General features: G+C 38.1%; 1 protein-coding gene across 1 annotated transcript in view; it reads left to right on the top strand.

The window, feature by feature from the left end:
- Positions 1–17,991, top strand: part of NUP58 (nucleoporin 58) — a 50,000-nt gene that overhangs the window by 25,712 nt on the left and 6,297 nt on the right. Inside the window, exons 13-15 of the mRNA XM_084646977.1 lie at positions 960–1,161; positions 6,883–6,981; positions 10,245–10,340. Of these exons, the coding sequence (XP_084503103.1) occupies positions 960–1,161; positions 6,883–6,981; positions 10,245–10,340 (397 nt within the window). The remainder of the gene's footprint in view (positions 1–959; positions 1,162–6,882; positions 6,982–10,244; positions 10,341–17,991) is intronic.

The following is a 17,991-nucleotide window of genomic DNA, read 5'->3' on the forward strand; positions in this document are numbered from 1 at the left end:
GAGTGAGCCAAGCACCATTTTAAGGGTGGGGTTGTTCTTTAAACAAGCTGGCGGCAATGGCTGTGTGCATTAGAGGGTGAGGCGTAGGGTTGTCTGAGCCCTCCACGGGGAGGGCAGCACTGTATAGAAAGACCCAGAATTGTAGCCTCCCTGCCCAGAGCCAGGAAGGAGGTGCAGCAGGGGCAGAGCGGGCAGCAAGGCAGGAGGTCTATGGGGAGAAGTGGGACCAGGGGTGAGGGGCAGTTGGGAGTTTGATACAGTCCTGCATCACTGCTGCAAAGTGACCTATGGAGCTGTTTAGAGTCCGGCAAATCCACCGATATCTGACAAGGATACCCACAGACCATTTTTGCAGATCGCGGATACACCTTTTTGTATCCGTGCAAGGTTCTATTGATCGCTTGAGCAGATGAAATGGGGTAAGGGTGGGAGTGAATCCCAACAGGACTGGGAAATGGGAGATGCTGTATTTCCTTCAGTACAGAAAGAAGGAAAGACATAAGTAAGAGGGAGAAAAACAAAGAAAGCAAAGGGCAGCAATAGTGGGTTTTGAAGTTCAGTATATTTTCCCACTCAATGATACTGAATGCCAAAATAAGATACTTTAAGTTTTGTTACTACATACAGATTATATTCTACGTGGGACCAAATCCTCTACTGATGTAAATCAAGTGGAGCAAGCTATATGGATTTACACCAGTTGAGGATTTGGCCTCGATCTGTGTGAAAGCCTTTTCGTTGACATAAGTGGTTAGCTCCAGATTGCTGGTAATGTAGTCCTAAATAGAAAATTAATTCAGTCCTCCAAATCATGAGTTTAACACCCGTAAACTAATATGAAAAATGTTTCTTTAATTATATTAAAATGTATTTAACTGGTAACTTGCCCCATGACTAAACTGTTCAGTTCTACCTGAGATGTACTGAACTAAAATGACTTCCCACTCCTTCTCTTTCAGATGCTCAAAGACCAATACCTTGGCTACAGAAAAACCTTTCTGGGAGATGCTATGGATGTGTTTGAGGCAAGACGAGTAGAAGCTAAGAAATGGCAGAGTGCCCCACGTGTTATTACTGGACCAACCCCTTTCAGCAACATACCAAATGCAGCAGCCGTTGCCATGGCTGCCACACTTTCTCAGCAGCAACAGCCTGCTACAGGTCTGAATGCATTCAAGTTATAGATTACTAGTGTTACAACAATAGTCAATTTGTGTAAACTTTTATATAAGGTCTTCCTTTGTGTTAGCTTAAAAATCAAAAAATTGTAAGTTATCAATACATAGCTAATAGAAAATGCAGGGTAGACTTAGCAATAATTATATACCAGATATTTAATCTTGTGAATTTATTTGTATGAGTGATATTTACTGTATTCCTCTAATTACCCCTTGGAATGTGAGTCTTCATTCTTAAATGACATCTCTGAATATGAGTAATATAGCATCTTTCCAAAATTGTATGGTTGTATAATAACGATTTTCAAATTGGGGGGAGGGAGGAATGAATCCAAATGCATATTACATTTTTCGTATGTAAAATGAATGATGCATTTTTATATAGCACTTTGAAATTGTAAATTGAAATATGCTACAAAACAGAGGATAGTGGAGCTTAAGTATGTAGAGTAGAAGGAAAGAATGCTTGGCCCATTGTTTCTTGTTTTTCTAATTTCTTTAGAAGGATGGTACTAAAACAGTTGCTAACAAGCCATTTGCTGTTGTGACTGAACAAGAACAGAAAAAGCGTGTGTGTGTGTGTGTGTGAAACATATCAAAGGTGGGTGGGTGGGTGTGTTTGGCCCAATGTACACGTGAGGTGAGACGACTGGACAGGAAGAGAAGCCGTTTAGGCTGTCTTAATTGACATGGTCAAAATGAACTCCTGGTCATATTAACCAAAATTTTCAAAGCTGGGTGCCTGAAGATAGGCATCTTGATAGAAGTGGCCTGATTTTTTTTCAAAGGGACTGTGCACCTCGCATTGTCACCCTTGAAAAATCCAACCATGTTAATGGCAGATGCACAGTCCTTTTTTAAAAATCATGCACTTTTGTTAAGGAGCCTGAACGTAGATTTAGGTGTCGAACTTCAGACACCCAGTTTGCAAATTTTGGGATATACCTCTATTTTACCATTTGATTTCCTCCTGAAATGTTCTTTATCCTAGATGCGCTAATCACCTCAGCTTCTTATCCCCTTCTTTGTGCTCCACCTTTGCTTTCTTTGCCCACAATGCCTTCAGTGCTGGCATCTGGCCAAGCAGAGGAATATATGGCTTTGCCCAGAGAGTCATTCAAAAATCATCTGTAAGGATTGCTCTCAAGTAATGAGGCACTCCCTCCCTTATCTCTGTAAGTAGAAAGCTTTATATACTTCCAGCCCTGGCCCCTATGAAGAGTGAGGAACCAGGTCCAATTACATGTAAACCAGAATACATGGATCACAACAAAAGAGAAATAATGATAAATATAGATTACATCTAAATCTCAACTGTAATCCACCAAGAGTGTTTCTACTGATGACTATAACTAAAAATTGTGGAATTATTCTCTAGATGCATTGACCTATACAGTAAACTTCTTTTAAGCATGTAACAATCTGAACTGACTCTAGATCTTCTCTCATGTTTTTTTATATAGAGAGGGATGCGTAGATTCTGCAGCCCTAATAGTTACCAAAAACTGCACCTCTCCACTCACCGTTTTCTTGTCTTTTAAAATCCTTTCATTAGTCATTAGAGGATTAATTGTCACACTACTTAAGATGTCCTAGTCATGGGTCCTCATAACCTCTGGTGAAGGGTTTGAATTTCCTTTCTCGGCTCCAGAGACAAAAGAACTGCTAACTGAGCTATCACATCAATAAAGTAATGTCACTGATAGAACTTTTTCAGCATGAATGTCCTTTCAGCAGTATGGGTGAGAGAATTGAAAAGTTGAGCTGTTCCAACCTCCATAGGATACGGCTGTTTATATCTTGAGATACCCTCAGTAACTTTTTTTGCGGTTAGTAATAAAGTCTCTGCTCATATTTTGTTGGGTATCTCAGAAGTGCCAACAAGTATGCCAACTATAAATGTGATCATGATCTCTGATGCAGATGGACTCAGGCAACCAACCTTTTTCATGTATGCCACCAAAAAAGAATAAGTGGCAGTGACTTAAGGTTACCACTAATGGGGTCAGACTATTCAGTCTCCCCATAAAACACCCTATAGAGGACTTGGCTGTAAGCCACTGAGGTGATAGATGTTTGGACCACTGTCTGTTTAGCGGAGGAAATAGCAGAGGAAAAGATGCCATTTGGCCTTCTACTGCAATAAGGTTCAAATCTTGCAAAGACTTAAGCATTCACTTAACTTTACACATTGTGAGTAATCTCATTGACTTCAGTGACGACTTACAGTGCATAAAGTTAAGCAAGTGCTTAAATATTTGCAAAATCAGAGCCCAAAAGAGCAGGAATATAAGGGATGAGAGGAGGCCATGACAAGTGTTTGTCTAGGTATCTCTCTCACATACAATCTGTTCTTCCCCATGATCTCTTCATAAAGACTTTTCTAAAACAAGAAAATTAATCTGGGCTTTTAAAGTTTGGCAAAAAAAAAAATAGTAACACACAGTACTCTAAATATCAAGAGTAGGGGCTTTTGTTCTTGTGTCTAAAAATATATTTGATGTTTACATGGTATAAGGCTATTCCTTAAAGTTAATTTAGATTTAGCAAGCTACTCATCCTTCTCTGAAGGAAGGCAGAGACGGTAATTTATTTTTTAGTTCACATTCAGAAGTCAAGTTTTAACAAGCATTGTTAAAACTACACTTAAGCCATGTCTGCACTAAACTTTTCTCTTAATTTCACACTGTTGCTCTTAGTGCAGCATTACTGTTGGTGGAGTGCTAGTTGTACTAGCTAGATCAGCAGCAAGTGCTCTTACTACCCTCTCATTTAGACCTGCAATGAGCAGTCTTTAACAAGAGGGTAGTTTAAAATGCCAGGGGGCTTAGTGCTACTGGTGGCAGTAGTAGTGGCTACTACGCTTAGTGCTACTGGTGTCAGTAGTAATTGTGAGAAACGCGAAGAGAAAATAAAAAGCCTAGTGTCATTACAGCCTTACATGCAGTAGGATGGAACTGATCTAACATTCTGCTGGTAAGGCTAAGTTCGCTTAACCAAAGTAATACTTCCCTTCATTCTCCCAAAACATTTAATTATTCTTGATTTAGCTGGGGGGGAAAACTAAAGTCAAAACATGATTAAGATATTAGCTACGTTTTGACTTCTCAACATGAAATTTAAGTGAGAATGGGATACTTTAATAAAATCTTTACAGCACTTAGAACTTTATTGTATAATTTGACCTTGACATAGGTAAAATTTCAGTGTATTACTCTCAGAATGAAATCTGAATTGTGACACTAAACTTGGTCTTGTGTTTGAACCAATTATGTGATGAACTCTGTAAAATGTCACATAAATTTAAACTATGGTATCACTTTGGTAGGGAATCTTGTTGACCTAATGTCTAACTGGGTTCGTAGTAGTGAGTCTTATTTATTAAACTAAAAATGCTCTTCAGGGCAAAAAATAGCAGGTTTTAAAATATTGTTAAAATTATTGTTTTAAGGATTTGTCTCATAACTTATAATAGCCAAAGGTGACAATGTTTGCTGGTACTTTTGGCATGGAGGATCTTTATCACTAGTCTTTTGCTATTGAAAATTATGTATGTTTAACTAATAGGTTTATAAATTATGACAATGCCTTCAGAATTTTATGGTACAAAATGAACAAATATATCACAGGCCTGTTCAATGAAAAGCTTGTCAGCTTTAGGAATGAAAAATCCTGTTTTATATAACTTGAATATAGGTGTTTTAGGATAATACCGTTTTACTGATCTAAAAAGCATGTTACATTTAAAAACAAGCATGTCTTGGAGGACTCTGGTGTCTTCATTCTATTCTAAGGTCTTCCGCCAACAGTGCCTCCTATTAAGGTAGAAAATTGAGAAGGAACTGGACGCTTTTCTGTTTTTTAGTTTTAGAGGTCTAACTGACTTGTTTTTTGTTTTTTTAATTTCCTTTGTACTGAAAACATTTCTAAAGGAGCTGCTAGGTAGATATTTCAATATTTAAAATAAACTGGATGTAAACAAATTAGTTTGAGGTTAATCCATCACTTTTATTGTAGAAAAATACTTTAAGGGCGTCAGCTGGTATGAAATACGGTGCATACTACTTACCTGGAACAATGACAGAACTTAACTTCCCAAATAACTACTTAATTGCAGACTGCAAATTCACAGCTTTAGTTGCCCTTATAAATTTTAGTTTAACACTATTTTGAGTACACAGACCTCATTCTGCATTGGATCATTTAAGGGCTTTGTTGTGTTCCTTGCAAAAGTGTTACCACTTAATAAATACAGTGCCTTCTACTTAATTCAAACACTAGTTGAGTCACCATTTGAGTTTCTCAATGTCAAGAACCAAATAATTTGTATTCAAAATACTACCACTAGCTTTTTTTATTTTAGTTTGCTTTAGATGAAAATTGCTGGTTATAGAAACTTTAACAAGTAAGGCGAAAATTCTGAGTAAGAACCAAAAGATAACTAAAAATAAAATGACTGCAAGATCTTATTTGTTCCAACATTGTTGGCAAAGACATTACCATGTACACTGCATTCTGTGTATGTATGCTGGTGACCATATGGCTTACAGTATTGCCTTTTTAAATTATAAGAATGTACTTAACTTGGGTTAAGAGGTAGGCACTGTATTTTATCTTGACAACTCCTTCAACTTTCTAACTAATGCACTGATGACTGTGTTTGAAAAAGACAGGAATATGAAGATTGTACTGTGAAAACTGTTGAATCATTTTCATAAATTATTTATCAGCATTAATTACTTTTAGATTTTTTGTACCGTGTTAGTAACAGGAGAGGCTAGCAAGGTGATTCTATTCTCCACAAGAAAAACAAACTAAGGCTATAAATTTAAGCTTGGCAGACTGAAAATGGGTTTTTGACAATCCTGCATTTTAATGTGACCATGCAGGGTAATTGCTGTCTCTAAAAAATTTTAAGTGATGGGACAAACTTCTGAATTTGAAATTTTGAATGTATCTAATTAGTTAAGGTACACAAAATTGTGCCTTTGTAAATGTTTATTTAAACAGGTGGTTGGAATGGTGTAATGTAGCAAAGCTTAACAGAACTCAGTTATTTTGTGTGGAAAAAGTTTGAATTGTCATGTTGTGTAATTGACTTGCTTTAAAATGAACAATAAATTTAATAAAATAAAGTCATTGTCTTGTTTTTTATCTACTTAATGTTTGTTTAAATTTGGAAAAATACTCAAATGAGTAGCTTTGAAGGTTTCTAGTTATTAAATATATTGGCTATTGGTAACACAATGGTTTTTAGTCATGTTAGTGTCAGGTCTCTTCTTTTAATTGGAACTTGATACTAACTATTAAAGTGTTAATGATTTTTAAAAAGATTCTCCCTCTGCTTTCAATAGACTGTGTGTCAAAATAGTGTCACATTTAAGTGTAGTTCTTAAAAGATTTTAATAAATTATTAAAACAGGTTTATAAAGTTAGACTGAATTTGTAATAAAAATACTTCACTATATGTTGTAACTAGCTAGTTTTAAGTAGCTTCACCTTACATTGTGTTCAGTATTTTCTTAGATTTACCAGGTGGAGATAGAGGCAGTTTGGGGAAGAATTTTGAAGAGGTAAAGTTTTGGGGACTTTAATGGAATTGTTAAAAGCAATAATGTTCACTTTTATCAAATAATTACATAAAGGATCTCTTTATCGTGAAAGAGTAAGGCAAGTTTGTTTTCATTTTTTTTTTTTATACCAGGGCCACAGCCATCTCTGGGAGTTAGTTTTGGAACGCCATTCGGCTCAGGTATTGGCACTGGCTTGCAATCAAGTGGCTTAGGTTCTTCAAACCTTGGAGGTACACTTTAACTTTTCTAATGTTTCATTGAATTATTATACAATACATCTGAATTTATTACAAACTTTAAACTTCACTAAGAGGATGATCCATTTCAGAAGTAAATCTTCAGTTTGGTAAAAGTAAGGCACTTGGAGGGAAAAAGTAATCTGCATTGTAGAGCGAGAGTAAGATAAATCACAAAGGTTAAATCTAGTGTTGACATTTTTAGTGAACCCAAAGATGCACGGGAGATGGGCATAATATAAGCATGTTGGGGTTGCATTTTTGAAACCAGGAAAGTACCAATTATTTTGTAATTAGGACTTGAATTTATTTATCGTTTACTAAAGGCTTTAAAAGTAGGTACCCACAGTCTTAAAGACAATCACATTTGGATTTCAAATAGTAGCCAGAAAAATGTATGTTAACCTAATTAAGAAACTTCTCCTGTGTACAATTAAGTTCTAACTCCTAAAACACATTTCAGCTTGTTTATCAGTTCAAGGATTTAATAAGAAACTGTACTGGAAAACTGTCTAATTTGCACTTGTTCTGGGAACCTGTTTGTCAAAGCATAATTATGTTCTGCTAAATAGCTTTCCAGTACAGAAGACAGCTCTGTAAAATGTTTGCCTCTCAATGCTGAGATCCAGAATCCTTTTTGTCAAGCTATTAAACCTCACAACTTCTGAAAATGAGGAAAATTCTTTTGTTTAAATCAAAATTTTTTTGACTGACGAGGGAGTAGGAGAACCTCCAGGAGAGGAGCTGTGCCTTAAAGAGCAGGTGGTGATGTGAAAAAGATTGTTTTCTCACTTGAAACATAGGATTATCATCAACAGGTGAACTGAAAAGTGACTATCCACATGTAAACTTCACAGAACTATATAGATATTAAAATTCACTTACTGTTAATCTTGTGTGGTGCAGTGTATTTACAGTAGTTTGAGATAATCTTTAAAATGATGAGCCATTTAACATTAACAACTTTACTTATCTTTGGAATTAGTTACATTATTTATAAATTCCAGAATGGTCCTCATCAGCCAAATGGTAAATTTGACAATCTATGGAAGTAGATATTGTGTGTTTCTATAACAGGAAAAATTACTAATCTTCATGGGTGGACTAAAAGAAGTATATATTTACATTACTTGTTTTGAGTAGCCCCCATAGCATGTTAGGTGCTGTACAAACACAAAGGGAAGGCCTGGTCCCTCCTTCAAACACCTTGTAAACTACAGTTTATTCAGATACATTCTTTTAGACATTTTGCTGATGCAAGTTACATAAACTTGTCCTAGCAAGTAAATAGGAGTTAACTACTAGCTAGATCTTGAAGCCTTAATTTTTGAGCTTTCTTTAGTAGCACTTTGCTTAAGAAGGCAATTTTTTTTAGAACTTTTTTGCCATAATTGTATAATATCTTGTAAAATCCTTAACTCCTTTTGCTTGGGTTTGTAATTTATTCTGCTACATACGGATTTATGACATATGGTGAAGAATAACAAAGAGCACTTAATACAGGAGGGAGAGGAAAGAAAAAGCCTCCAGAAATGGGGCTCCTGGAAACAAATGGACAAAGTGCATACTTCAAGGATTCAGAAAATTTAATACATAAATCAAGTAGTGTATTCATAATGGGTTATTAGACACACATTCTCCAAATTACGTTCTTCGCTTGCAAAATTCTTACTGGTCATATTCACAAGTTAGTCTTAACAGTTGCATGTGTAGTTAGTATTCCTGGAGTGTAGATGCCTGCTTCTTTATTAATTGAAACAACATTCCTGTACTAATGGTACTAACACCTATCTGATAACCCATTTATAACTGGATTGGGCAAAAACTGGGAAATGTTGCTCCACTGAGCAATCTTACACTCATACACTATGTGGCATTTGTTCACCTGTAAAATAGAGAGATTTCTCTGGTACGAAGGCAAAGTCCTCTGGTCTATAGAATCAGTATTTTGGAACTTTACATGTCCTGAATTACTACAGTTATAAAACTTCAAATTCATATTTGTAAATGAAGACTAGTAGATTTTACAGTTCTGCTAAAAATGTTAATATTTTTCATAACATTTTAACCAAAGCTTGAAAATAAGGGTATAATTTAACAAGTTTGAACACTGTTCTCTTTTAAAAAGAATCAGTTAAAGCTACTGAATGTATTTTTAATCATTCCTCTCCCATAGCCTCTTCCTCAAACATGTGCTTACTTTTCCTTGTATATGTTAATAGTGACCAGTATTTCAAAAATCTTACATTCTAAGCAAATTTTGAGCAGTCTAGTCTCAAAATATAAACATCTCAGAACTACTAAATCAAATTGTTCCTTGAGATTACATAACTATAGAGTAAAAGATGGCTGCCCTTTTCCTGCAAGGATGTATTTCTGAGTGGTTCTGATGAAATCCTAATTCATACGAATTTAATAGTTATAAAGTTATCAGAGCCAGGTGACCAAACTAATTTCATGTATTTGTTTTCCTATTACAGTGATTTACCCCTAAGAGTGCCAGATACTTTGTCTTAATTATTAGAGATTTTTACCTCATACTTTTCATCTCAGCTAAAGTTTTGTCTACATGAGAAAGTTGCAATTAAAGTGTGGCTTATTTTGAATTAGCTTAAACTGATCCCTAACCAATTTAAACTGAATTGAAATAAACAGGGTTTAAACTAAAGTGAAGGTGTCCATGCAGCCTTTGGCACTCATTTAACTAAATTTGGTTTTAAATAACACCTTTAGTTAAAATGGGGAAATTGTTGTCATGTAGACAAGTCTTAAGGTTACTGGAGCTACAATTCCTACCCTAGTCATGTAATTTAAGTCTGAATTTGCTTAGTTTTTAACCTGTTGGTGGTGGAGTGACATGATGTCATTGAAATCACCCTTTTTGTATTTTAATAGCTATAGAATAATGTGACTATGACTACAGACATTTCCATTTAATTGCAGTCATTGTTTATAGCTTAATACTTACCATTCAGTATGTTGTTTTTAGATGAAACTACTAATAGTTTTCTAAGATTCTCAGCCGCTTTTCTGTTTGAGCATTGCTGGAGGTGGGGGCAGGGGTTGTATTTTGCAGAATTTAGTTAGTGCTGCATTTAGAGCAGGGTACTTTGAGTAGTGAAATAGATTTACTGAAAATAATTCTTAGGATTAAATATGCTTTTAAATTATTGTCTAAAAACTATAAATTTTAAATTGCAGTGTTCTATGTTACCAGTTTTTTATGTTGTTGCATGTCTTTACTACTATTCCACTAGGATTTGGAAGTAGCTCTGCTTTTGGAAGCACTGCCACGGGCACACCATCGTTCGGATTTGGAACTACAAATAAACCCTCAGGAAGTCTTAGTGCAGGTTTGCTTTTGTCTAAATTAAATTCGTCTTAGAAGTACAAATGCATAATCCAACTGCAGGTTTCACTTTAAAAAAAACTAATTGGAAACAAGATCATGTGTATGCTTAAAGTTGCCTTTACAGTAAAACTGTTGAAAAATGTTGTTTTAACTAAAGAAATATTTACTTTAAACTAAATTGATTTTTAGAGGGGAAAAATACAACCCCTAAAATATCCCTTTTTGGATGCTGTCTCCCTAAGTGGAAACTGCTGATTTCAATAAATGATAGCTCCTGTTTTACTAATAATTTAGTTTTTTAAAAAAAAAAATCAGATCAGATGTAGTTTGAGGCACAGGAGACACGGCTCGCTATTTGAATACAAGGGAAAGGTAGACTTCTTAAGGTTATTTTAAGTTTTGTTGTTTTCTAAATGTGTCCTACTTAATTCACCAATAGTTAGAAGCTCTTACTTTTTTTTGAGTCAGAATTTACCTTACAATAACTAAACTTTAAGGATACCTTTGCAAAACTAAATCCCTACATTTTGTATGCAGAAAGGCAAATTATATATGCAGTTGTCAGTTCGTACTTTCATAATTCCCATATATAAATTAAGGATTTTATTTTGAAAACTTGTCTCATTCTGAGGCCTCTCATATAGTTCAACATTTGAATACATTTTTTATTTCATACCGCTGTCAGTTTGGCAACTTCCTACTTATTACTCATTCCATTCTTTTTGTTAGTGATAAAATAGATGTAGAAGCTTGGACCCATTACTCCCAAACTTTGGGTATTTGAAATCTGACTTTCATTTGGCACCCATATCTAATTTTGTAATTAGCTTTAGTTATTAGAACATATATTTATCATAGCTTTTGCTTTCTAGAAAATTAGAGTAGATGTCTGCCTTCCAGGATTGGTTTATGGTAGTATTTTTATTTGTTTTTACTTTTGTTTTTCTAATTACAGCTGTTTCTAAAAACCAGGGGTTTTCAGTAACGCTGAAATAATGTTGTTGATTTTTCCTGTGGACTCCTCTGGCTCATATTCATTTATGTATTACATCAAATAAGGACTGCATTAATTTTGACTTCTAGTGTGTAGCATCCATGCTTTTTCTTTGTTAGTTTAGGATGATTCGTCTTTCAAATGAGGTCTAAAGAATGCTTTAGTTTAAAACAGCACATTACAAAATGGAAATAAATGTTTGCTTGATTTGGGTGGCTAATGCTCATGAATGCATAACATCCTGGTAAAGTGCATGTCATTTCTGTTAGTAGAATCTGCATATTACAAAACTGGAACTCTAGCATTTTTTGTGTTTAGTAACAAATGCATATTTTTATATAATGCTCAAATATTTTTACTTTTATAATCATTAAATTTTCTTACAGGTTCCTGATGCTTGAACTACATTAAGCCAAAAATAAGTTATTTACTAATTTTTCATATATTAATGATAAAAATGTCAAGTTCTTTGAATGATTGCACATGTGCATTCCACCCTAGGAGTGTACATGCCCCAAGCACAGTTGCTGGAAATTTTTCCCTCAGTAGTACTCGTTGGGGTTGCTCAACCATCCTCTGTTGCTGCACGCCTATAGCGCCGATATAAAGCTCCCAGCTAGCCCCCTGCCCTATCAGTTCCTTCTTACCACCTGTGATGGTCACTGGGACGGCTATCCTTGCTTTGACAAGTTCTCTCAGTGGTCGTCTTTTTCTTATATTTATACATAGTTCATAGAATTGTAGGACTGGAAGGGACCTGGAGAGGTCTTCCTGTCCAGTCCCCTGCTCTTAAGGCAGAATTAAGTATTATCTAGACCATCCCTGACATCCCTTATCCCCTTCCTAGATCCCAGGGACTGGTATGCTGCCCTCAATTTAAGAGATGCCTTTTTTCATATATCGATATACCAACATGTCAGAAGGTTCCTCAGATTCGTAGTGAACCACTCACTACCCTCCCATTCGGCCTGTCTGCAGCTACACAGATGTTTACAAAATGTCTGGTGGTAGTGACAGACTTTCTGAGGAGGTTAGGGGAGCAGGTCTAACCTTATCTAGACCACTGGCTAGTCAAGGGCAGGTCCAGGGCTCTGGAAGTGTCCAGCATTCAGATTATGCAGTTGACGTTCAAGGCCCAAGACCTTATAAATGTAAAGAAATCTACCTTTGCTCCAGCGCAGAGGATAGAGTTTATTGTAGCGGGGTTCGACTGTACTCAGGCCAGAGCCTACCTCCCAGAGGGTCTTTCCAGACAATCACATCCCTGATAATTCACCTCAAGGATCATATCAGTCACAACAGCCCAAAATTGTCTGAGGTCACATGGCCTTGTGCACATATGTGGCACAACAGGCAAGGCTGCACCTCATGCCCCTCCAGACATGGCTCAATGTACCCACCAAACCGCTACCATCTGGACTTTGAACTAATAGTACCTCAGTGGGTCCTCATCTCCCTCAATTGGTGGTTGGATCCGCTCACTGTTTGTGCGGGTGTTCTCTTTATACAGCCTTTGGTCTTTGGAGGAACTTTCACTCCTCATCAGTGTCAGGAAATGCAGAGCAGTTCACCTGGCCTGTTAGGCCTTCCTGACACATTATGGGCAGAAACTTGTTTGTTCTTATGGACAGCACTGCAGCCCTGTTTTATCTCAACAGGCAAGGAGGTGCTTGCTCTTCCGTCCTATGTCAGGAAGCGATTTAGCTATGGGAATTTTGCACAGCCCACTCAATCAATCTTGTGGCCTCGTACCTTCTGGGAACGCAAAAAGACCTGACAGAGCGCCTCAGCAGGACTTTTTCCAGTCGCCACGACTGGTCCTTTCGCCCAGATATGGTGAGGGACATTTTCCAGCAGTGGAGGACTCCCCAGATAGATCTATTTGCAACCTGGTACAACAGAAAGTGTCACCAGTGCTGCTCCTGGCGAGGTCACAGCCCAGGTTCTGTCATGGATGCCTTTTTAATACCATGGATAGGACATCTTTATTATGCTTTTCCCCCTATCCTGCTCGTGTATAGAGTACTGCTAAAGATCACCTGAGACCAGGCCTGCGTTCTTCTGATAGCCCCAGCATGGCCCTGTCAATGCTGATTCTCCACTCTGCTAGGCCTCTCAGTGGCAACCCCAATCCCACTTACGTTACACCTGGACCTGATCTCTAAGGACAACAGTCTGCTGCTCCATCTGAATCTGAGCTCCCTTCACCTAACAGCCTGAAAGCTCCATGGCTAAATCCCAGGGAGCAGGCTTGCTCAGAGCAAGTTCATCAGGTCCTATTAGGTAGTAGAAAGAGCTCCACCAGGGATACTTACTTTTCAAAGTGGAAGCGGTTCTCTGTCTGGACATCCCAATGTAGAGCTTCACCCACACACTCAGGAATTTCTTGTAAGGATGACTCTCTATTATACCTGAAGCAGCAAGGCTTAGCTATTTCCTCTGTCAAGATTCACCTTGCAGAAACATCAGCTTTCCACTCTTGGGTGGATAACTGGTCTATTTTTTCAGATGATATGTCTGATTCCTCAAGGGCCTACAAAGGTTATATCCTCAAGTAAGAGGGGCTAGCCCGTTCTTCCATGGGACTTGACTTGATCTATCAAAGCTTATGGGACCACAGTTTGAATCTTGGGTAACTTGCTCTTTATTATACCTCTCCTGGAAAGTGATTTTCTTGGTGGCCATCGCTTCAGCCAGAAGGTTCTTGGAGCTCCGTTTCCTCACCTCAGAACCTCCGTACACAGTCTACTTTAAAAATAAGGTGTATTTACGTCCTCACCCGGTTTCCTTCCAAAAGTGGGTTAGCAATTTCACAGCAATCAGGCAATCTACCTACCTACCTGTCTTTTACCCAAAGCCGCATGCAAATAGGGAGGGACCACACCTTCACTCATTAGATGTTAGATGCTCTATGTAGCTTTCTACATAGAAAGGACTAAACTGTTCCAATAATTTACCTAACCATTTGCAGCTGTATCTAATATGATGAAGAGTCTCCCAGTCTCTTCAGAGACAATTCCGTCCTGGATCACCTCATACATTCATACTTGTTATGACCAGGCAGGTGTTCTGTCACCAGCTAACCTGACTGCTCATTCCACAAGGTCGCAAGCATCAGCAACAGTATTCCTAGCACGGATCCCTACTCAGGATATTTGTAAAGCAGTGAACCGGTTATCGGTGCACACATTCTCCTCCCATTATACCATCACTCAGCAGTCCAGAGATGATGCCAAATTTGGTTGAGCTGTCCTGCAGTCAGTATGTCCATGAATTCTGATCCCTCCACCTGTTCAACTGCTTGAGTCACCTAGACTGGAATGCACATGTACAATCACTCAAAGAGGAAAAACAGTTACTAACCTTCTGTAACTGTTGCTCTTCAACATGTGTTGCACATGTCCATTCCACATCAGAGTCCGACATGTGTCAGCACGTCCTTCAGCATCAGAGTTTTCAAGAAAGAACTAACTGAGAGAGTGCAGAGTTGACTGGGTGTTTTATAATGGCACTATAGGTGCATGGCACCAGAGGGCGTTTGAGCTGCCCCGGTGGGTACCACTGAGGGAGAAACTTCCAGTGAGCATGTTCAGTGCGTGCTCACACATGGAATGGACATGTGCAATACATCTCACAAAAACAAATATTATGGAAGGTTAGTAACCGTTTTTTTCGTTGAAGTACTACAAAGTGCAAAACTTGCTTAATGTTCTTCATAAGCAACTTTGTTCCTCTAGTATTAAACGTTTTTAAATGAATGGTATAAAAGGTTTAAGGCATGCAGTACTTTAAAGTTTTGTGTTCCAAAGTGGCAGTGTTCATTAAAACTCTGATTCGGCAAGGAACTGAAACATATACCTAACTTTAAGCATGTGTTCAGAAGCTTTTCTGAATTGGGATATCGATAAGGAAATTTATGAATCACTTAAACGATATTGTCTAGATTTGTGATGTGTTTTAATTTGAAGAGATTATGGAAATCAAATTTCCAGATAACTTTGATAATTTATAAATACATTTAATCCTTGCTTGTGTCAGATGGCCTCTGGCTTGAATGTGATTTTACAGTATAGATGTACTTTATGGAGTAACGGGGCTTGGATACACTTATTTAAAAAAAAAATACAATCTGTAATTTAAGTCAGTCCTCTTCCCCAGGCACTGTGTGCAGTACTTCAACACTGAGACCATTGTTTTGTAGAACCTTGTTATTGTCCTAGGTAATAAGAATTGTATTTTGTATCTGCAGCTTTTTCTTTAATCTGACAGTCAGTAAGGTGGTTTGGATCTAGGGGAGCATGTATGTGCCATTATTGCAGCTCTTGAGTTTAGATCTGACTCCTCTTCCGTTAGATGTGTTACCATAAATTTTCTTTCTAATCTGCCCATCTCTAGGATTCACATATAATTCCAAATTTTTGATCTATCTCATGTCCAATTTTTTACTTGTAGAGTTTACACTGTCTTAGAATGTTGATCCTTTCTGGGTCCCACTAGCAACCTTCCCTCACTCCTTTTTTCTTTTTAAAAAATACATTGCTTAATAATTAGACAACTTTTTACCCATACAACAATATATAGAGTAATGCAGTATCTTTGTCTTATTTACATTTCATGCAATATTGTATCAAGTTTTCTTCTTCAGTTGTGTCCATGTGGGTCCTACTTCATGCGTGTATGCACCTGATGTGCACAAGATCAGAGCTTTGAAATAGTGATATCTGTTAGGCCATCCCTGTACCATGCATGTCCTCTTGCCCCACATCTGAGAGCATAAAGGGCAGAGCAGCAGCAACCATTCCTCAGTTTCTTCTTACTGCCCCAGCAATGAGTTGGAACAAGCGGTGACTACCTGCTACCTCTTAGCGAAATTTGCTTCTTTTAGTTAGCTAGTCTCTTCAAATTCCCCCACTTTTTTGTTTTACTGCACTATTGCCAAAAAAGGGGTGGAGGGGGGGAGTAACTAACTTTTTTCTCTCCACGTTTTGCGTACAGTGGCAGATTCAGAGCCCTCGGGCTTCAGACCATGGCCATCTGTGAGGCTCATTCACTTACAGATGGCCAGAGCCGCTGTCTTTTTTTTTGTCTTGGTGGGGGCCATGTTCCAGGCTGTGGCATGGATACACTTCCTTTTTGACCAAGACAAGAAAATCCAGGGATAAATTTATACCTCCTTGAACAATCAATGAGAGGGACTTCAGACCATAAGAAGAGACCAGTTCCATCTTGGGGTTAATCCTTGTTCCTAAGTCCCAGTCATCCAGTGACCCTGCCAGTCAGCACACAGCACCCCAGGTCAGTACTGGCAAGAAGTCCACAGCACTGTCAGGCAAGAATATAGGACCCATTGAAGACTACCTCAGTATTGGTTAGCACCATGGCACTGGAGACTAGTATTGCCTTCTCTAGGCAATGAATATCTAAACAGAAGAATGAATATTACTCCCAGCACCAATCCTCCTCTGTCCACAAGGAGAAGATCAAAAACTCATTCTCCTCTGGGACTTGAGGATTTCATCCAAAGACAAATGACACCAACTCAATTTCTGGCTCAGTACTGAAAAGGCACAGGGCACCATCTATCCCTACTCATGACTGTGCTGGAAGCCATTGACATTGGCAGTCACAATAGAAGCCTTAATTAATGGTACCAACCAATTTAATGTTAAAGGTAGAAGCTAAGTCTCTGGCACGACATTCAACATTGATGTCACTACGGTAGGCACTGGTACACACCTCTGGTATCTTGGTACTGACTTCTTCTCAAGATCAGTGCCACCTCTAGAGAAAGTTTTCTCTTTATCTCCTTCACTGGGGAGGGGAACACCTTCATTCTGGCGTCTAGCAGTTTCAGTCACACAGACCAGGAGAAGGCCTTGCTCTACAAACCAGGGATGCTCACTTCAGAGCCTTGACTCATCCACCTCAGGCATGGCAATGGTCTGATCAGCATTACTAGAGCCAGGTGGATCCCTGTTGGCTCTATTGGCATACTGTGGACTTCCATCTAGAGTATCCAGGAGCTGGTCTCCATCTTACCACTTAATAAAACACAGGCCATACTCCCTTTCTGTACCACACCCCCATCTATAGACAGGGAGGAGCAAGAACAGCATTCACAGGAAAAACAGTCAGGTCCAGAGTCCTCTGAGCAATACCTTTCATCCTCTGAGACCAGTCATTGTCTTCTCCCAGTGAAATAGTCTTGTTTCCTGTACCAGCCCGAGGTGATTTTAGAGCCTTCCAGAGGCTGTTTTCTCATACAGCTGAGATCCTCAAAATAGAAACTTTAATAATTGAAGACGCTCCCAAGCTTTCAGATATGCTGCATTCTTCTGCTCCTGCCAGAATAGCATTGCCAATTAATGAGGGCATCTTAGAATCAGCTAAGACTCTGTCAGGTGTCAACAATTTTGCTTCAAACTGGTTAAAGAATGGAAAAGGAGTATCAGTTACCCCAAAAGGGATTTGAGCAATTTTATAACCACCCAATCCCAGATTCATTAATGGTCTCTCTTCTTCCCACAAGAAATCTAAAAACCCAAAAAATTAGACCTTTTTGGAAGAAAGGTTTATTAGTCAGCATCACCTCAGCTACGAGTACGAACCTATCTCTTTTGTTTGCAAAACACTGTCCCATGTCAGATAACTCCTGACA

The sequence above is a fragment of the Lepidochelys olivacea genome (genome assembly GCF_965140295.1).
Source record: "Lepidochelys olivacea isolate rLepOli2 genome assembly, chromosome: 1".
In the NCBI taxonomy this organism is placed as follows: Eukaryota; Metazoa; Chordata; order Testudines; family Cheloniidae; genus Lepidochelys; species Lepidochelys olivacea.